The 22,321-nt window shown below is 36.0% G+C and overlaps 1 protein-coding gene across 1 annotated transcript in view; it reads left to right on the plus strand.

Moving 5' to 3' along the window:
• LOC129767419 (ras-like GTP-binding protein Rho1) overlaps positions 1-17,203 on the plus strand; it is a 56,668-nt gene extending 39,465 nt beyond the window's left edge. Inside the window, exons 3-5 of the mRNA XM_055768314.1 lie at positions 7,285-7,434; positions 16,050-16,130; positions 16,194-17,203. Coding sequence (XP_055624289.1) covers positions 7,285-7,434; positions 16,050-16,130; positions 16,194-16,385 — 423 coding nt within the window. The 3' untranslated portion in view covers positions 16,386-17,203. The remainder of the gene's footprint in view (positions 1-7,284; positions 7,435-16,049; positions 16,131-16,193) is intronic.
• Positions 17,204-22,321: the final 5,118 nt, after the last annotated feature.

The following is a 22,321-nucleotide window of genomic DNA, read 5'->3' on the forward strand; positions in this document are numbered from 1 at the left end:
GTATGTTTTCCCCCGCCTGTTGCAAAGTTCTTAAATCGAGTATTGGTCCCCGAGCAATGGCTGAAGGCATAGTATAGATTATTCTTCTGAGATTATTCCGTATCAACAGAATTGTACACAAATTTTGTGAAGCAAGAAACATGACAGAAACATTCTGTTACGAAAGTGATGGTATTGCATTACATCGATTTCAATGTAACATTAGTAATTCTTACTCTATTTATTGGAAGTAAATGAGGTCTATGTTATTCCATTCGACAAATTTCTTAGTTATTTGTGTTTTAATTATTAACAATGATAATAAATCCCATGAAGAGATGGATCTTATTTCGCCAATAGCTCTGCAGTTCTCCATCTCCGGGCCGCACCGATTCTCATAGCAGTTTAAAGTAGGAGAAATCAGGGTAAAACCGGCACCCTAAGGATTTCCACATATTCCCAAGATCTGCCATGTGTCTTCGACTTCAAATCGTTACAGAACCTCTCTTCAACTGTTTATTAACCATTCTACAGTATCTGTTGATAATTATTTGAATAGAACTCAAATTTTGATAGAATACAAAAATTTATGTTTTCAGGTGAAATAAATGGGAGTGCGGGTGAGATCGACATCCTGTCGGGTAAAACCGACACCTTTGAAGAAAAGAATGAAAACTTGTAACAAAAATTTCAAATTATTAAGATATTATCTATATACTATGTGGACACTTTAAGATCCCAGCTTAGGTGAACATCCACGTGAAATGTGCCGATGAACGTTGAACGAAGGGATACCATGAGCACTACCAGGCTTTTTTGTTGACATGCCCGATTCAACGTTGGTTTTGGCTGTTTCATCAGTTCAGCTCAGCCGTTTTGTCTTTCGAATATAAACACGAGACATCTAGAAAAAGTGAGAACACATTTTTCCTGCCTGTGAAACACAAGCCAGGTGTCGGTTTTACCCTGACTGAAAGTGCGGTGATAACCCGAATGGACTCGGAATTTCAAAACAATGTTTTCGAGCATTGATAAACAGCAACACCACCTACCGTCTTACAAATTACACTGAACGATGCTACGATGAACAAGGCTCATGGAAGTATCGAATTTGCCAAAATTTTCCGACTTAAACACCTAAATTCTACAAGCGAAATTTTACATGGACTGTCTCCTGTTTGTTAACCGGTTCTGTTTTATTGTTTGTTTTGACAGCAAAGCGACTTCTGCAGCTATGGGGTGACTCGAAACAGAAGAAACGACAAATGTGTACAGGAAACATCTAAAAAAATTCAAAAAATTGCTTCTAACTGGAAAAATGAGGGGGTGTCGATTTCCTGATTTCCCCTTTTTATTCATAACAGTATGAAAATCCAGTACAAGAAGTTGTTCAGAATCTCACGAGACGTAAGTTTTAGAACTTATAACGACTCGTGAAAGCATGAATTCTGACGATATCTCTATTTTCAAATCCATGGTTTTCTAATCTTGTTTTCCTACCCGTTTCCAGTACACAGTTGTGAAATTTCGATCAGTCTTCTCATCGGTTCTTAACTACAGACAACCCTGTCTTTTCGAGTAAGATAATCAATTCATAGCTGAAATATTCCGAGAATTACTCTGTTTTGAACGTCATTATTGTGAACCTCAAACGCCATTCGACATGATATTGTTTCTAATTGATTAAAATTTTAGTAATCAGAAAACTATCTAGAACATGGTAACTCGTGTGCGGATGAAGTAAAGAAGGTTGGGAAGAATTTCGATTTCAATTCGCCCAATTCTCATTTGTAAAGAGTCAGCTATCACTATGGTCTTCAAATGGTCTGAAATTCTGAACTTAGAGATGCAATTAAGTTCTCGCTGTTACAAATGAATAATTCAAAATATTGAGTACATTGAGAGCTGCTGAATTTCGATTAGTCTTCTCAACAGTCCTTAAATAGAGATAAGCGGTCTTTTGGAATAGAATAGTTCATATATTTCAAGCTTACATCATTTTGAACAAGTATGGATGATTGTGGCTCTTAGGCGCTGATCACTATGGTGTTCAAAAGTCCTATATTGTAAATCTCACAGTGATGGGAACAAAAAAAAACCACCCCCATTTGAATTTGGAATTTGGACTGTACACCCATACCCCGCTTTACGGCCTAGATTCGTTCCACAAAATTTGGCCGCAAGGCGAAAAGCCGTATAAGGAATCAATTATTCTAATACAAATTCATACTAATTTAATCGTATCGGTTCCAAATCTAATTAATATTTAACATCATCTTATCATCATATCTTATCATTCAACATGCATTTTTTTATTTCTTTTAAACCAAAAATACATACATAACAATGAGCACTTGTTTTGTGAATAATAATCATAACAGGCTCCGAAAACCAACAATAATCCATAAACAAGAATTAAACAACTTCATGTTACATTTAATATGTGTATGTATACAACAATTTCATGCTAAACCGATATAGTGGTTTTGTATGTAAACATCGAAAAAAGTTTGGCTTGCTGTTATAGCGAATCATTTTAGGCCGTAAGTCGAAAACGTGCTTTAATTAAAGAGGGCATAGCGAAATGCCGTATAAAGAGCGGCCGTATAGCGAGGAATGGGTGTATTTGAAATTTGAAAAATACTTTTAATGTATGAACACTTTGATCTCAACATTTAATTTTAATTTATTTTCAAAATGTTCCAATTTTAAAAGTTTTTTTTTAATTTTTCGATATTCCAGTCATTAATAACAGTTCGGTTGAAAAATTTATAAGGTAAAACACTGTAAAACTATTTTTCTTTTGCAAAATTCAATTTTATTATTCAACATAATTGCCTTCGAGGGCGATACAGCGATTATAGCGATCTTGCAACTTTTCGATACCATTTTTTATAGTACTCTTTCGGTTTTGCCTAAAAATAACCCTCAGTTTCGGTAATCACTTTATCATCGGTCTCAAATTTCTTGCCAGCGAGCATTCTCTTCAGGTTTGCGAACAGAAAATAGTCGCTGGGGGCCAGATCTGGATACGGTGGATGCGAAAGCAATTCGAAGCCCAATTTATGCAATTTTGCCATCAATACACGAAATTCGAATTTTTCCATTTTTTTTTCACAATAAAAAAAGTTGCTTTAATCTTAATGCTGTAACTCACGAACCAATCGACCGATTGCTGTCAAATTTTGACACGTATCCATTGATAGATGGTGCTTTGTGATAGTCAAGTAGATTTTTGCAAGAAGCGTCATCTAGACGTCAATCTTAAGAACTTTTCAGCCGAACTGTTACGTAAAAGTAGGTAATTAGTAGTCCATTTTGCCGTTTCAGTATTGTTCATATATTTTTTTAGAAAAAACAAAAAATGACCTGTTCCTAAATGGGCACTTTTTGGGTATGACAAAAAATATCCACCTCATGGTTTATTTAAAAAAAATTGAAACAAATAATTAATAGTCAATATGACCCCCTGTGGTCTCGATAATCAACTGACAATGCTTTGGCATACTCTCCACAAGGTTCCGGAGATGTTGTGGGTCCAGCTCGACCCAAGCCTTCTTCAATGCAGCAAAATAGTTTTGCTTGTTCGTAACATCAGTTAATAAGATGGACATTATTGTCCAAAATCGTCCATAAATTTTAAATAAGATTGAAGTCGGGGCTTTAGGGTGGCCACCACACCATCGGTAGTCATAATACCGCTAATCTGCACTAAGTTTTTCACCCCAGCCCACGAGAAACAGTCCCACATCATGATCCAATACTGTGCCTCATAGTCGATTGTAGATGCCGGTCCTATAGGCCCTTGTCGCTTTACCGTCACACTAGGAGTTTAAGTGGATTTCCGAGCGGGCAATCCGCTTATATACAGATCAGTTTAATTCAATGGCCTTTTCGAAGCTAGCTATTTTTCAAGCTATTAAGACAAGTTTCAATCAAACACCCATTTTTTATCCCATCTGTTTATTTTTTTATTATGCTCATTCCGCAATTCAGCTGTAACAGAACCGAATTTAACGTGTACATTTTTTTCTAATGTTGTATATTACACAGTAGCCATTAAGGCGTACGAGTATTCCTGTTCTATCGATGCACAAAATATGTTGTCTTTTTTTCGGCGTAAGAATACTCCTATTGTTCGAATGTTCACAGTTGAACTATGTACAAAGCGAGACTGTTGATATGATGCTTTCGTTAACAAACACCTATTTTTATATCCCTTTTGTTTATTTTAGGCTCATTAGCATTTTAGCTGTAACAGAGCCGAATTTTACTCGTGTAGATGTCACATGTTTATCATATCTATAATTTGCACATTACACAGTTGCCATTTTTCGTTGTTAGAGTATTCCCTTCTATACCATTACATATGGTACACATTTACAGAGTAGCCATTTAGGCGTAAGAGTTTTGTTTCTGTTCTTCCATTATCCAGTTAGACCGGACCGCGGAGACTGTTGATTGATCATTGTTGAGTTATTTATAGAACAGCAGCCCGATGTGTCTTGCAGAGCAGAGCAGTTGTATGGATTGAATCGATCTTAATTCGACTGTGGATCGATCTCCATCGCTGATGATTGTTGCGTGGACGTAGTTATTCTGTAACAACACAAAGATGGTCAATGAGGGCCCTGAGCTTTGAACTCACGATCGATCGCTTACTAAGCGAACGCGCAACCAATGTGGATACGGAGGCCCCCTTCCCAAACACCCATTGATCGATATCTTCATTCTGCCTCTTTTGTCAAGCAGATCGATTTTTCAATCGGCAATTTTTTATTTAAAATTCATGTTGAAATGCTTTTTTCAGAAACAATTCCTGAGTCAAATAATACTCGCGTGTATAAAAAAAAAATCAGTCTCCTAGATCAAATACGTGTACAACGTTTCATTGACATTGAAAAAAGTCTATTTAAATTTAGCATATTTGCAGGTAATTCTATTCTGGTTGGAAAATGCTTATGACGAAAATCGAGAAGAGAAGTGACGTGTGTGTTTTCAAACGAATAGCAACGATTGTTTGATTCACGGAACTCAGCTTACGTTCTACGTCCCCGCAGTCAATTGCAACGATGACATCAGAGTCTCAGTCCAAGCTCCAAGAGCATTTGATTAGATGACAGGTGTCTGTTTCTCACATTGCGCGAGTAGGCGTTATCGTCATAGTTTTATAGTAACCGTAGACGTGTGGAATTAGTAATGTAGTTTATTCGATTTGATTGCAGAATTGTTGTGAGCATCATTGTTCTTTTTTCATCTAAATTTTGCATTATTCACGTTAGTGGATAAACATCAATGTTCAGCAAGAATTATAGCTGTCTAAATAGACAATAGAGAAGGTTAAAAAAATTCAATTAATTTTGAATCGCAAATCTGTGTTGATTGTTGTTGATGTTTCAGCGGAATTTGTTGTATTTGTTCACTGCACACTCCGAAAGCTTGCTCCGCTAGAAACGCTTCGATGTTCCAAACCAATTGATTCCGCTGGAAGATGCTCTGTTGTTCTTTCGGTTAACTTCATGTGTGTATACAAATATTGGAGATTGGAATGATAAACAATTAAATCATCATTCTCGCGCAAGGAATTTTGTGATTTTTCTTTGTTACAAATTATGTCTTAATCTTGAAATATTTTTTCTTTCTATTTTAATCATTCAGTCACACTTGCTGAAAGAATGAATGAAAGGAACATTATCATTGCGTGTTTTCACACAGCTCTAATATGTTTGAAATTTGTCCAGATTTCAGCAAGGCGCATTCGTACGACCGCTTCATCGTTAACGTGAATCGATGTGCACGATAAATTAATGAGACGTATGGGACAAGGGGGGAATTTGGACCCCCTGAGCAAATCGCCTAAAATTTCCAAACCAATACGGTCTAAATAAAAAATATCACATTGTATACTGAGTTACACTTGTTTTCTCTCAATCAATAATGTTTAATCATTATATCAAGCTTCAAATTACCAAATATATCATAAAATAAAAGAGATGATTTTAGGACATTAAAATTTGATGCGAGGTGATTTGGACCGTCTGTGGGCCAGGTTGGATTTGGTCCAGTGTGTGTTTCGTCGAAAAAAACATACTTATGTTTATGTAAAGCATTTTGTTACAATCAGTAAAAGTGTTCTAGGATCGATACCAGGTATCTCGGCCAGATTCCAGACCAGAAAAATTCTGCATGGATCTTTTCAATGTTGTTCGAGCATTTTCAAACTTTCGATGCTTGGTCAAAGAGAATCCGTTCTTAATGGCCTGCGTTGCTCTTTAAAGCTCCTCCTTCTTCCAACGTTGTCTGCCCATCCTCTTTTTGAAATTCAGCGGCATCTGGAATCAATTAGACCAAAGAAAAGTCTCAAACCTGTAGGACCACAGAAACGTATCCATGTCACCCCACACAACATGCAAAAATTAAAATGCAATTAATTTCATTTTTTGTTATCAAGCTGACAGTTTCGCTGCATCAAATTGTTTCTCTACTGTAGGCGAACAGAACTTTACCGCACAATACACGAAAAGTTTGTTGATTCAGGGGGAAAACAAATTCATCAAAATCACAATCGGAAAACTCGAATTTTTCGACAATCAAAATGCTTGCCGTGTTCATGCTACCGTTTCCTTCCACCTGTCGTATTTTACCAAAAAAAATTTACGTTAGGTACAAACGGTTCATCAATAGAAGGAGATGACATTATAAAAAATCCAAGTTGAGCCGTACTTTTTGAGATAAAGGGGTGGTCCAAATCACCCCACCTGTCCAACTCACCCCGTGTTACCCTACGAAGAATAAAAGATGAACCATTATGGATAAGTCATTTTGTTTGCGACATGCACGTTTTTAATGTCTTTTTCCCAGTGCTGCTTTGCTTGCAGCACTGAAGTTGTGCTGTAATAATGAAATCTCTTGATGTCACACCCGCACTCCGAGAAGTGACACTATACGGGAAGGGCACCAAAACGTATACATAACGACTACTACTCGTCCATTTGTTCCGATAAGCCCGCGTGATTCATGCGCGAGTCGAGTCACACCACATACACAGATAACTCCGTTCCCCGAAGCACGTTTCGTTCTCTCTGATAAATGCTATCGTTGATAATGACTGTGTGAGCTTTTGGAGTCACTGCAACAAGAACCTATCGTAAAATTGTTGTATGGAGGGGGAATGCTTAATTCAGCACGTCTAAGCGTAAATATTCGTCGAAATGATGGGAAATGACTAAGAGTTATAAATAAGTAGCCGATCAGGGTTGTTCAATGAATGATGTATGTTTTTTTTCTTATTCTCTAATTCCACAGGTAGAACTAGCGTTATGGGATACGGCCGGACAAGAAGATTACGACAGGCTCAGGCCCCTGAGCTATCCAGACACGGACGTCATTCTGATGTGCTTCTCGGTCGATTCGCCAGATTCGCTGGAAAATATACCAGAGAAATGGACCCCTGAGGTAAGAAGCAGTTTTCCTGGGATGATGAACATTCATTGGAAAAAGGAGTAATATAGAATCAAACGGGTCAATAGAATAAGTTTATGATTTGAAAGGTATGCTATCTATCAAAAAAGTATCCACATTAATTTTGTAATGTCTCGGATGCATCTTTTCACGATTTAGTTAATCCTCACCTGCAAAACTGTATATATGATGCGTTTCAAAGTGAATAGAACTCGCACATTTTCTGACTTTTTCTCTTAAGTTCTGTAAGAACATGCAAAATAGACGATTTAGAGATTTGAGTCGTTCGCTCTGTATAATTATGCTAGCTCATAATTATGCTAGCTAGTAAAACAGAATATCGAACAAATCGTTAACATTAGTTGCTGTTGTGACGCGATAGAACTTTAAATTTATTTGAACTTTTATTTGTTTGCAGGAATAAGTTTATTATGATGAGAGTTCATCTACCATTGGAGTACACGAATTGATTGTAAAGTTGTTGATCATAACCAATCTTTGACCAGGTGAAACTAGTGGTAATCGAGGATGCGTTCAATAAAGTGCGTTAAATCTTTAAAGATAGGTCAAAAACGTTCGTTGAATTTGATGGAATTTAATTTGAGTACCTTGAAGCGGCCCTTACAAGATCAGATAATGACAATACTTCAACAGAATTTTCTTACGTTTATTACTATCGTCTAAAGTTGGAATGACGGGAAATAATGATGCGAATTCGGATTTTCTTATCTCGGCATTATTTTTGGCGTTGAAAAGCTTCCATTTTCCGAAAAATGAAAATTGATAAACATTGGTCAAAATCCACATTTAGTCAATGATAGAGACCGCTTCAAAATACTAATCTATCATTCCGAATAATTAGCTCACGCTTCTGTTTTTTGAAAATTTTAAATTATGTTTTCAAAATTGTTTTTGATACCAAATGTTTAGGACATTGAGAGCAACGAAACCGTTTAGCATAATCCGCATTTATACGGCCATATTTAAATTCCCCAAACAACTTCTCTATCATTGGTTTCGATGGAACATAGTGCGAAGTACACTTGTTCAGCCATTACTTGATCAAGCCTTGATTCCCATAAGAGACTAAACTTTTTTTTTAATGATGATGATGGTCCTACCTCATTCCCCTACAAAAGTTTGAGCGGGACGAGTTATCTTATTGATATTTATTATATTGCGGTATTTATATTTTTCATCAACTAACCAGTATGCAAATTAAATTGAAAGGAAAACGGACTGGTTATCTCGCAGACATAGATTACTAATCGAAAGAACAATATAAGCCAATATCTGATCGTATTTATTCCATGGCATGTCAAGAAAGTTTCCAACCCGAAAAAATCCTTGACCGATCAGGAATTGAACCCAATACCTATGTCAGTATTAGCCTTGAATTTACAAAGGAATTCCTGCTTCACTGGATACCCGACAACGGTCTGTTAATCGTTTTCGAGACCAGACAGCTGAGCAAACCTAAGCCTATTTCCAGCCGATACTTCAGGTTCTACCTCCAACATGGAGTATAAGCGTATAAACCTCAAATCTGCAATGAGATCCGCCACAACACAGAAAAATCTCGTTATAATTATCTCTTGAAAAGATGAATTTACGAGTATTCCGGTTGAGCTATCCCTAGCTTCATTCCGGTTTCCAAATACAGCCCAAATACGATATATAAATAAAACCCCTTGGAATGCTTTTATTTTATTCGTGATAAATTACTTTTGCTTATGCTCGATCTCAAGTCTTTCTATGTTTGACAACGCGCTCCAGCTCAAACTATTGCAGACTTCAGAATTATTTTTTTTTTAATTTAACACAAGCAATACGTTGTCGCTATTGTGGTTACATAAGCATATATTACGTACATAGGGTTGCCAACTATAATTTTAAAAAATCAGGGAGAATGAAAATAAAAATCAGGATGGATCAATATAGCTCATATTGAGTTGTCCGAAAAGTTAATGTCGATTTTTGGGAAAACAAAAACATCATTTTCAATCAAAGCATTATAACATCATTTTTTATCCATAGTTCTGTTTCACAATCTTTCGCCATCTTTCACACAGCTTAAATATTCTATCCTCTCAGAACATGTTTGCTTCCTCGTTGAAAACTGCTGCGAGCCATACATGTGAGAAACAGGTTGCTTGGTAGTAGCTCATGATACAGAATCCATTCCAAATCCCAACAGAAACAGAGTATATCGGCTTTCGGGCGAAGACCGGATATGTAAAAGAATTAATAAGCATGGTATAAATCCTCGCATAAGCGGAAGTGCTAGTGTTGCACCTGACTTTTTGATCGTTTATATTTTTTCCGAAAAACCTACAGCATCACTACAGTTAATTGCAGAGAAATGAATATTCTAATTTTCACTGAATTCATCATCCATGCTTTAGAATGAATCTTTACTCAACAAATAATGAAAGCATATCAGCAGTGGAAGAATTGTTGGATTTTTCCTAATTTTTATGATATTTAGTACGGCTATAGATATATTTACCATAGTCCCATCATTAACCCTCTAAACCGAAGTTTTTTTATTTATCTAAAAAACCTATTCCACTTTTATCTCGAATTTCCGACTTTCAACATAAAATACTCCTGGCAGAAAGCTGCCAGCATAAAACCAATGTATATTAACAAATATTGTTAATAAATATAGATGAAAATATTCTGAAGTCGTTCTAGTGGAGGAGAACATTGAAAATAATGTCCGAATAATTTAAAAAGAGAATCCGTGAAACCCGTCTAAAGTCGGGCTTGTGCTGTAGAGGGTTAAAGTTGATTTTATTTTGAATTAGACAAAATTTTACTTTGAATTAGACAAACAAATTATATATGAAATCTTTTTATATTGACTGTGGATTCAAAATTTTTCTTTTAAGTAATTTTACACTCCGAAACGTATTCCTACATTAATAACTCTGGGGATACATCTACATACACATTATCCTCAATAAAGCAATGTTGTTTCTCAAACTTAATCTCGTTGTAATTTCATAAATCCGTCAAACAATCTGGTTTCATGAAATTTTCTAGCACTGTTTTGGAAAGCCACGAAACAATTGAGGGTAGAGATAAAAAAAGTAAAGTACAGCTTTGCGTCTAGAGAATTTAACAACTGCGAACCAGAGAACTATCATGACAGAAAACTTTGGCATGGAAACCAGTACAGGTCGGACTCGATTATATACAGACTCGATTATATACAGACTCGATTATATGCAGTTTGAAAAAAAATATTTTTTTAATGTTTCAAATATGACTTATTTCAAGAAGAAATGTAACTTTACAACGTTAAGGTGTAATTTAAGTGACTAATTCATATACAGTGGGGATTTTTGAAGATTTTGCTTGAATTTTCACCAAGAATTAATTATATCGATGTTGCAGCCAAATCAGATAGAAGTTTGGTGTCAAAGAACAAATTGTAGAGCGGTTAGAGAGCTTCAATTTGATTGATAGAAACAATCCAGTTTAATAATAAAAGAAATCAGGATGACATTAATAATAATACATTAACAATTACTAACTTTTAAGTTTTCCACTTCCAAAATGTTATTAAAATCCATTAATTTAGATGTTCCATTACTATATCCTGTATCAAATTTTCTCATCTTTCAAATGAATGCAACAGAATCGTCTTCCGTAGCGTACTTTGTAATGTAGAGCCAGTTCGAGGCAACAGAGTCCGAAACAAAAAAAAAGTTCTATAACTCTGTCATTGTTGAAATTCGAACATATGCGTAGAAGGATTTTTTCCATCAAATATGATCGTCTATCACCCTCTGAGAGAATCTGGATAATTTTTTTTTCATGTGAGAAAGGTATTTTCTGACTTTAAGGGGATGAATCAAAAATCAAATTCCTCTTTTATATTCAAAAAAAAAAAAGGAAAAGTACATGCAAAAAAAAAGAATAAAAAATATTTTTTTTGATTCGATTATATATAGTATTCGATTATAGTGAAAAGAAATCAGAAACTGTATATAATCGAGTCCGCGCTGTATATCGATTACGAATAATGTAAAGAGTACAAAAATGAGGAAAAATCAGGATCATTTCAGAAAAATCAGGATTAATTGAGTGTTCGTCAGGATATCAGGGAGCGTGCTAAAAAGTCTGGGAAATCCTGAAAAGTCAGGAAGGTTGGCATCTCTGTACGTACATATTAAACTAAAAAGGCAATGAATTCAATTGAATATCATACATATCCAATTCCAAATAAAATCGAACTAAAAATATAAATATTAAAAACTTGTATTTTTTATTCGAACGAAAGTTTGTATTCCGTTTGGGTTGAAGGAAATATGAGTTTTCCACAGCATTTGGGAATTTTCTGACTCAAGTGTAACTTTTGAAAAGGACGTATCGATTTTAGTAAGAGAAATCTTTGATAATTGATATCGAAATAGTCTCTTAGAAAGAGTCATAGAGTATTGATGTTAAAACGTGAAAAAAATATACACTGAGAAAAAAAAATAGCATTCTTTTTTTATTTACAAAAAAAACTTTAATTTGCAATATCCAAAATACATATTTTTATTTTTTTTAAATTTTCCATATAAAATAGATCTCATGTAGAAAATTTTAAAATAAGCTCAAGATGGTAAAACTATTTTTTACGAACTTTGTGGAACATTGATTTTTTATGAATTTTCGAAACTTCAAATTTTTGTATCATTTGTATAATTTTTAGCCACAAATTATGAATCCTGATGTGATTTAAAATAAAAAAAGCTCATTATTTTAATCTCCTTCTAAATGCAGCTATTCTCGAGATATTTGAAAAAAACATTTCTAATTGTCTTTTCCAATTATGATTTTTTTTTAATTTATATTCAAATTTATGTATTTTTTAAAGTCAAAAAACCCAAACGGCATACAAACTTTTATTCGAATAAAAAAAACTCATGTTTTGTCATTAGTCGATTTCATTTGGAATTGCTCACATATAAAAATAAAAATTCAAATCTTGCTGTGGAGTGATGTTCTGCGATATTATACACAATGTGACTTTGCAAATCGAACATCATTAACGCGATTCCTTACTGATATTAAGTTTTTAGCAATACGAACATACAAAATACATTATCACCGCACATGAATATATTCATTATACGAACTGGTAAACCTTCTCAACCAGTGCATACGGGGTCACATGACATCATCTCGAACTGTTTATATTTTCTACTTGTTTATTTTGTTCCGGCATAGCTTCACAATACTCTAAATATCTTGAAATTTGAAAATATGTTTTGTTTTTCTCAAAAATTACGATTTAAATAGCTAATGGTCATTGATTTATACGCATGACGAGTATACTCGTCAATACTCAAAATTTTACCACTTCACCGTGACGGGTATTCTCGTCAATCACAGTTAACTGGTTAAATCCTTACCTTTGAATTTTGGTTCCATTTACTCTATTAATTCTCGAGTTATGCAGAAATTTGTGTTTTGTTTGTATGGGAGCCCCGCCCCCTTAGAATGGTGGTGAGGAGTGTCGAATCATCATAGAAACATTTATTGTCCTCTCAAACCTCCACATGCTAAATTTCGTTCCGTTTACTTGATTATTTCTCGAGTTATGCAACCCATCTCCCCTCTTAGAGAGGGGAAAAAGTGTCGAATCACCATAGAAATATTGCATCCACCAAAACCTTCACATGCTAAATTTGGTTCCATTTGCTTGATTAGATCTCGAATTATGAAGAAATTTTTGTTTCATTCGGTTTCATTTGGCATCTGAATTTCAGATTGTTGGATGACGAAGAGAAGGATTTGGTAAATCGTTACATTACGTCCATGTTCTTGGGACGTTCTCAAGCATCAAAGATCAACTTGCAGCTTTTAAAGAAGACCTAGGAATTATATATTTGGACGAACTTCTTCATGTGTCGATCGACGGTGTAAAAGTGAATTGGTCAAATTACGCGAGCTGCAACTTTTTCAAAATGGAGAAGAAAAACTCTTGAATTTTGGTAGTTTCGGATTGCATATTTTACTCGGTTCATTCGTCACGTTACATCACGGGATTGATAAATGAAAAACAAACTTGTCAAAATTTACGACCAATAAATCTTGAAATTTCGTCTGAGATGCGAAGCACTGTTTTTAAACCTTATGAAGCGTTGATGTATCCTTGATCTCTCCGTCATTGATCCCGATAAAAAAGGGAAGGAAAATGATTCGAGAAGCTTTTAACTATTGACTATTTTGATATTTGACGGATGTCATACGTATCAGAAATTGATTTCTCTGCGAGCCACAAGAGGAGCAAAAAAGTTGGTGATGCACGACACTCCGTGTAGAAAATTGTCCCGTGTGACCAATTCCAGCAAACCGCATCGTTACCTGTAATGCCACTGTATCCAGGTATCCACATGAGGGCAGTGTCAGGAAACAGGTACTTTCAGACCGCTTTTACCCACGGACTTGACTGCACCGATGATGTCGCCGCGCTACCGTTATGTAGATTCCGGCTACTTCAGCCGAGAAGACCTGGCAGATGTCGGCAAGTCTCATGCTGGAAACTAGTCTGTCACTTCTGTTACTTACCCCGAACCCAACACTAGATGATCTTTTAGAGCCCTCCGTGCATCTCATCTCTTGAAAACGGTATGTTTCTGCCATGAAAGTCTGATGCAGGCCTGCCGAGCTCGCTCCAGCTCGGAAGTTGTACAAGTACAAGTGCCCATGAAAATTTGCCGGTAGCCTTCAACGGTGTTGTTGCTATGGCTTATCTTGGGTATGGGTATTATGATGCTATACACTCTGTCCAACTTCTATAAGACCACCCTGATTATATTTCATTGCTACACAAACAACATCATTTTTTCCGAAATTTTGACAATGAGCTCTTCAATCGTGGTGTACCGCTTTCCTGCGTACAAGGATCCCCCTGAGATTTTCAACAGAATTCAAATCTTGAGAGAGAGCCAATCAGTCCAAAAAATTAAGTTTTTGGTCCCAAATCTATTGCTTAGATTTCTTGCTGTTATGAATAGTAGGTAGCATTGTTTTGTTGGAATGTGATTTTTTTGTGACGATATCCACGCAAAAACGGTAGGAGAGAGGATTTCAGAAAATGTATGTAATCCTTCCTTGATGTGAAAGCTATCTTGAGCATTCCAGTTGCACAGAATCCCACTCAAACCATGCACGAACCTCTACCAAAATTTCTGGTTGAAAAATACTGTTCCTTCTTCCGTAAATCACGCTAGTACCCGTTGTAACCATCAGGACCATCCAAATTGAATTTTTCTTCGTCACTGAAGATAACCTAGCAAAGTTAAAAGTAAAAGAATAATTAAAGATCTTTTTGTTATGGAAAGCAAAATAACAAAATATATTCTTTTGAAAACGTTATTTGTCATGACATACCATATTCCACTATTGATTCATGTGAGCTTTGGCAAAACTCAGACGTTTTTCGATGTGAGATGGTGTAAGATTAGCAGCTTTAACTTTTTCGATTTTCTCTATGTGGTAAAAAACCAAAATTTGACGAATTGTCTCCCGTGAAACATTTAAATTCAAAGATTGCTTTATTTGTATAAGTGATTTTGAAGTATTCGAAGTTGTTCTAACTATTTCCCGTTCATCCCGGTCAGAGAGTTTCGATTTACGTAGAGCTATCTTTATTTTACCGTACCCTTGAGGATTCGTCAAATAATTGAGAACTACTTGATGGGATCGTCCAATCCGACGAGCAATTTCTTTAATTCCAACATTTTCTTGGACAGAGTGTACATTCAATCCTCGGGTACATCGTGATTTCACCAGAGATCCTTGAAAATGTTGAGGAGAGTAATGATCCTTAGCAGGGACAGCTGTTTGAGAATCTTGTATTCAACGCTATCAAAGCTAGTGGAATTTCCCTAGGCGAAACGCAAGGCGACGGACAGTTCATCGATGGAGAAGTTTATGTTGTAGGGTTTATCAGTATGACTTACCGGGATCACGAAGGTACTGACAGAACAAGTGCCCACTCTCTGTTGCCTAATAAACTCGGGGTCATATCCAGTGACCAGTATTCACTTGGCCGCATGCAGAAACTTTCTCCGCTTCCTAATCTCTCTTTTGATGTCCTCGGTTCACCATAGAAGCGAATGAACTGCGAAGTTTAAAACCTTTTTCATAACCTCAAAGCTAAGTTGGATCGCCAGTGCAACGCTCCCTTACTCGGGTTGGGTTTATTTTGCGGAATCGTATATTTCGCTGATTTCATGATGATCCCGTTGACTATTGCAAAGGTGGCATACAAATTCATACATTTTCATACAAAATTGTTGAATAATTTAAAACCAATGTGCATTACAAAAGTTCAATTTTCCACAGTGGACTGTCTGATATTTTTATTACTTTATTACTAATGAACACTGATTAAAAACGGTAAACTTCAATTATTATTCTTTAGAATTTTTGTCATTTAGATCGGTCTGTGAAGTCCAATTTTTGGATAAAATTTCGATGTAAATATCCCTATTTCTAATTCCTATATTGAGAATTGATGATGTATTAGTTGAACAACTTGATATAACATAACGAAAAAAATAATCACTCATTCTAAATTTCATTTTTCTTTCCGATTTTAGGTCAAACACTTTTGTCCAAACGTACCCATAATTTTAGTTGGTAACAAGAAAGATCTCAGAAATGACCCTCACACGATCAAGGTAAGCAATGCGCTCTTTTGTTTCCTGCTCGATAGCTAATGCTATTTTCTTGGCTTTATCTAGGAATTGGCCAAAATGAAGCAGGAACCAGTGAAGCCACAGGAAGGCCGCGCAATGGCGGAGAAGATAAACGCGTTCGCTTACTTGGAGTGTTCGGCCAAATCGAAAGAGGGTGTACGCGAGGTGTTCGAAACCGCCACCAGGGCCGCGTTGCAAGTCAAAAAGAAGAAGAAGAGCAAATGTGTACTGCTCTAAAAGAGCAACTACAGATTGGTTACAACACACACACACACGCATACACAAGAGAAAAAGGAAGAGAGGAATATAAACAGCAGAAAATTGAAACAGTCGTCGTCGAGAGGTTAGGAACAGGCAAGGATGATGATGATGAAGGAAAAATCCAAACGCATTAGGAACAGGAAACAATGTAGATTTTGTTTTTTTTACGAGTTGCATAAGTAAGAGAAAAAAGCTAAATGTGCGCGCAGCAATATGCCGAAATATAATAACATCTACTTCCGTGAGAAAAGTAAAAAAATACAACACAACATAGACAGACACTCTCATATATAGGGAGCAAACGCGAGCGAAATAATGCTACGTGCTGAGGTGAAAGGGTTGAAAAAGGAAATTTTATTTCAATTTGTGTTGTGCAAAAAGTTGGAGAAAATGTGAAATTTTCACAGAAGCTGGAAAATTGTTAGCGTAATTATTATCGATCATTCGCAGTTGCAATCTATGATCGGGTATACAAAAAGTCGTATCGAATGCAAACATACAGTAAGGCGGCGGACGTTCGGCAGGGCAGATCAAACTACCGGGTTTTCTTTCCTCCTCAATGTTTTTTTATTACTTGTCGCGCGGGCATCTGTTAGATGTGGTTTTTATTACTAATTAATAATGGTAAAACTCCTATTATTATACTTTAGAATATATATAATGCAAAGATTATTTGGAAGGAAAAAAAAAAGTTGGAGCAAAAAAGTCTATGAGAAGGCTAGATTTTTAACGAATACACACACACACAAACGAAACGGTGGTGAAATAAAGTACTAACAACTTATACGAAATAAGGCAAGCTGGACCCAATTTGCAAAAAGAGAACCTTTGGATTGTTTTTTAGTGTGCAAAGGATTTCGGATTCGGATATTCAAGATACGTCCCCATTATAACGTCCGCTCAATCTGCGTTTGATCCCAATATGGCTGATGAATAAAATGCGCTTGAATCGGAGTGGCAGACAAGGAATTCAGAACTAGGTGAGTATTGGTTTGTGTTCGCTTACATTTTCTTGATATTTTCCTTAAGTTTGTTCACCATGCAAAGAGAGCTTTGAGAGATTTTCTGACCGGTGTCTTTGCTTACATCCCCAAATGATTTTTTTAATGCGTATTTTGCCACAGTAACTGGACATAGATAGAAGCAGGGAAATGTGTTCTCTATAGGTAGCATTTCGGCTTGTCATTTTGGATACTAAGAATCGAAATTATTTTTTTACTAATTCCACTCACTTCAACCAGAGTCTCCAATCTAAACACTGATCGTGCCCGATGTTGCTTATCTTTGGAGATCGAACGAGAACCGGTGTTTTCAACATGGTATGATCGTTGGAATAAAGCTAAAGCAGCTATACCCAACGAGCGGCCCACGGGTTACTTTATCTGAAACCAGAGATCAAAATTCTCGCTCGGTAGCTAGATAATAATTCAGTTAATCAATCTAGTTTTCGATGAGTCGTGTAATGTTGAAATTTTCGTCTTTTCTTTTTCACCGAAATTTTTTTTTCATAGAAAAAGAGATGTGGGAAAATCTCTATCAATGTTTTCATGCAATGTTTTCAGCTGTAGGGGAAAAGGGGGAATTTGGACCACCTAAGCAAATTGCCTAATATTTCCAAACCAATACGGTCTAAATAAAAAATGTCACATTGTATACTGAGCTACATTTCTTTTCTCTCAATAAATAATGTATAATCATTATATGAAGCTTCAATCTACCAAATATATCATAAAATAAAAGAGATGATTTTCTCGCCTCCTATATTCTCAACTATTTTTCTCTCAAATCGGCGAGCATTTCGATCTCTGTTTGAAACCATTTTATATATGTAACAATAATGAAAACATTAGAAATCATTGACTATTTTCTACGGAAGACTACGTCCTTCAGTGATAGTGCCAAATCAGCAAATAGGATACTTTTTTGAAATAGAATTAGTAAATGTTGCGTTCGTTCTACGGACAATGTGGATAGATAAAATATTGCATTTTAAGCTCTGTCCGTTGGCAATTTATTGAGTGTGAACAAGCTATTAGCGATTTCAGAGTATTCATGATTCATCAGTCATCCAGCTAGCAAGCGGGGTTTTCCAAATGGCCATTCCCAAGGCCGAAAATATAGTTTGCCAAATATGCCTTTTTAGGGCTAAGGAAGAATGAACTGAAGAATTTGAGTCTTTATAATTCAAGCCATGATCACCATTACACCCAGGTTTTTTTTACGCGGATTTTCGAATTAACGCGGTTTTTTTTACGCGGATTTTCCAATTAACGCGGTTTTTTTTACGCGGATTTTCCAATTAACGCGTTTTTTTTAACATGGTCACCGCGTAAAAAAAAACTGAGCAATATCAAATCTGTCCCTCATGCTTCCTGAGACCATATGACGGAACTTAGTGCTATTGACGGATATTAGTGCCGCACCTATGTGCCAGGTTCGATGCATCTGTAGCGAACACAGATTCAATTTGCCCGCGTTGTTCACCACCGCCTATGCCAGTTTCGATGGGAACGACCACGTCAAGTCGGAGGAGAGATTTTGCAACGCAAATGCCTGACAGAACAGAAAGAATTAGAGTTGGAACAGAGGCAATTAGCGCTGCAGAGAAAGCATTTCCAGGAGAAATACAAGCTGGGTCGCTAGCTGATGAATATGCAAGTGCAAGAAGAAGTATCTCGAGATAGCATAAAGCTTGTGCAAGAACGGGTTGATGAGCACACCACTGCGAAGCAGATATCCTCCGTACGACCTTCGTGTGCAACGAAGTTTCATCCAACCCCACATAACGGCTGGGGGAAGAAAGATTCATGTACATGTATTTAAGTCCGCTCGTCGAGAGCCACACACAATGAAATTCATGCATAGCATCAATCCCATTTAGGAATGAAATAAGCGCGATTTTTGCGCGTAAACCTGAGCAACATCACTTCTCTCTCTCAGTTCATATCTCTCCCTTTCAAGCTCCCTCAGAGCGTATGCCGCACCCCATCACGATTCTCAAGAGGATTTTTATGTGACCTTTTTTTTCTTTACGGGGATTTTCCTATTAACACGGTTTTTTTACGCGGATTTTCGAATTAACGCGGTTTTTTTACGCGGATTTTCCAATTAACCCGGTTTTTTTTACGCGGATTTTCCAATTAACGCGGTTTTTTTTACGAGGTACGTATCCCCCGCGTAAAAAAACCTGGGTGTATTCAAATCACAGTCTCGCTCCAGCTAGCAGAAAGCAGCCTTTCTGAATGCTGATGTCAGACACAGCTGTTTGCTCAATACAAAGGATGAATGGAAGATAGATATCGCACACAGTGGTGCAATTTCATTCGATGGATGAACCCGGTAGAGAGTGCTTCTGTATTTCAAAAACAAGTCTAATGCACACGTTTTGGGTGCAGTGTTTTGAGCGTTTATACGCTTTTGGCGGCTAGGCAAAGTAGTATGACAATCATTGTTGAAAGATAAAAGGTGTGTAAGTAATGTTTTTTATTTATTGATCCACAAACTTTTTTCCATAGCTCAAAAAATGTTATGAAAGAAAACTAATAAAATCATAAAAATCTATAAATATTGGTGAAATTACAAAAATATATAAATATGCATGAAAGTGCCTCGAAGTCAATATTGGTCAGCAGTTGATATTGCACTTGCCCTGGCCAGTTTCTTTTTAGCTGCCGTGTTGAATGGACCGCAAAACTTTTCGCCTCAGAATGCATTCTTAGAATATGTGCGAAGTAAGCATAGTACAGAGATTTCACCTACGGACACAAGCAAAAGCTATATCTGTTTTCACTTCAAATAAATACAAATAGCGCGTAAAAATAAACAATAGTAAATTACATAGAAAAACAAAATCTTACGGACACAAGCAAAGTTCCGAACTATAATTTTCAAAAATCAGGAAGAATGAAAATAAAAATCAAAATGAAATCAGGACAGCTCAAATTGGGCTGCTCGGAAAATTCGTGATGATTTTTGGGAAAACAAAAGCATCTTTTTTATAGACAGACCTTGTTCATCATCATATTTCATCATCTTGCATCAAATGAGGAAAGCGTTCAGCCAGCAGTGGATGAATTGTTAAATTTTTTTTTCAATTCTTGATGTTTCGAAGCATTTTTCAAGCTATTGAGACAAGTTTCAACCAAACACCCATTTTTTATCCCATCTGTTCATTTTTTTTATCAGGCTCATTTAGCAATTCAGCTGTAACAGAGCCGAATTTTAATCGTGTACATGTCACATGTTTATCATATTCAGTACATGTCACATGTTTATCATATCTATAATTAACACATTACACAGTTGCCATTTTTCGGAGTTAGAGTATTCTCTTCTATACCATTTGCATTTACACAGTAGCCATTTAGGCGTAAGAGTTTTCCTTCTGTTCTTCCATTATCCAGTTAGACCGGACAGCGGAGACAGCTGATTGATCATTGTTGAGTTATTTATAGAACAACAGCCCGATGTGTCTTGCAGAGCAGAGCAGCCGTATGGATGATTCGATCTTATTTCGACCGTGGATCCATCTCCATCGCTGATGATTGTTGCGTGGACGTAGTTATTCTGTAACAACACAAAGATGGTCAATGAGTGCCCTGAGTTTTGAACTCACGATCGATCACTTACTAAGCGAACGCGCAACCAATGTGGCTACGGAGATCCCCAGTTTTTTTTTTAGAAGTTTTAAATCTTTTCCACTGCAAAACTTTCCATCTTATCTTTTTCATTTGGTTTACTGAGTACGATTCGAAAACAACAACGAATACAAACTGCACGAATAAATAAATACTTCAATTCACTCTGGAAATGACGATTGAATTGTGGAGTGTGAAACAAATATAATAATAAATATGATAAATATAATAAATATATAAATATATTGGGCCAGAGTGAATAAGTTGCAACTTGAAATGCAGTTATTGAGTAACGATTTGTCAGTGAGACTGGCGTCGTAAGGTATCGTAAGGGGGAATGATGGATATGTGTTTGGTGGATTGTCGGTTGTTCGGCGTTATATTGATACTATGTTTCAGTAGTATCTAATTGAATTCAATGAGATTGGAATCTTAACTCTTATACTCGCGCATGGTGTCACAGATTTTGTTCTTCTATGTAATTTACTATTGTTTATTTTTACGCGCTATTTGTATTTATTTGTAGTGAAAACAGATATAATTAAATGAAATAACTCCCGAATATATTTTTTTCATTTTTTTTTAAATTCAGTTTCAATTCAATGTTGTCTCCTCGAAACAAAATTATTGATTGTAAGACCGTATGCTCGAGTATAGGAGGGTTAATTTAAGGAAAATCATAGGTCATACTAATAAATATTCAATGATAAATTATTCTATAAAATATAAATAATATAAGTAATACTTCATTTTCTGTAAAGTTTCATCAACCAATATCGTTGATTTCTTTAAGGAAATTGTCATTTATGAATATACAAAGCATTTGTTTTCCATAAAAATACACCCAAGATGATTATTATATTCCTCCATTACCTAGAGGTATAAGAACTAGAGATGGAACGGATATCCGGTGTCCGACCTGCCCGGCCAGTATTTGCTATCCGACCGGATGCCGGATATTAGAAAATCTCATTAATTTCTCATTAACACAAGAGAAATAATATTTTTTTCTAAATTAAGTTGGTATTAACTCATAGAATTATTTCATTAACGCTATTACTTTTATTATAATTTTTTAATCCGATCCATTAGGCTTTACTTCGTACACCAGGCCAGCTTCAGAGAACAGTCTTTCACTGTAGACACTACTGCAAGGAGCTGAAAGATAAACTCTGGCAAACCTTGCCAATTGCGGGTACTACTTAGAATTTAACGACCACCAAACGTGATTACGATCGATTCGAAATGTTTTTGCATAACAGTCGATTCGTTAGT

Source organism: Toxorhynchites rutilus, chromosome 2, assembly GCF_029784135.1.
Source record: "Toxorhynchites rutilus septentrionalis strain SRP chromosome 2, ASM2978413v1, whole genome shotgun sequence".
NCBI classification, from domain to species: Eukaryota; Metazoa; Arthropoda; class Insecta; order Diptera; family Culicidae; genus Toxorhynchites; species Toxorhynchites rutilus.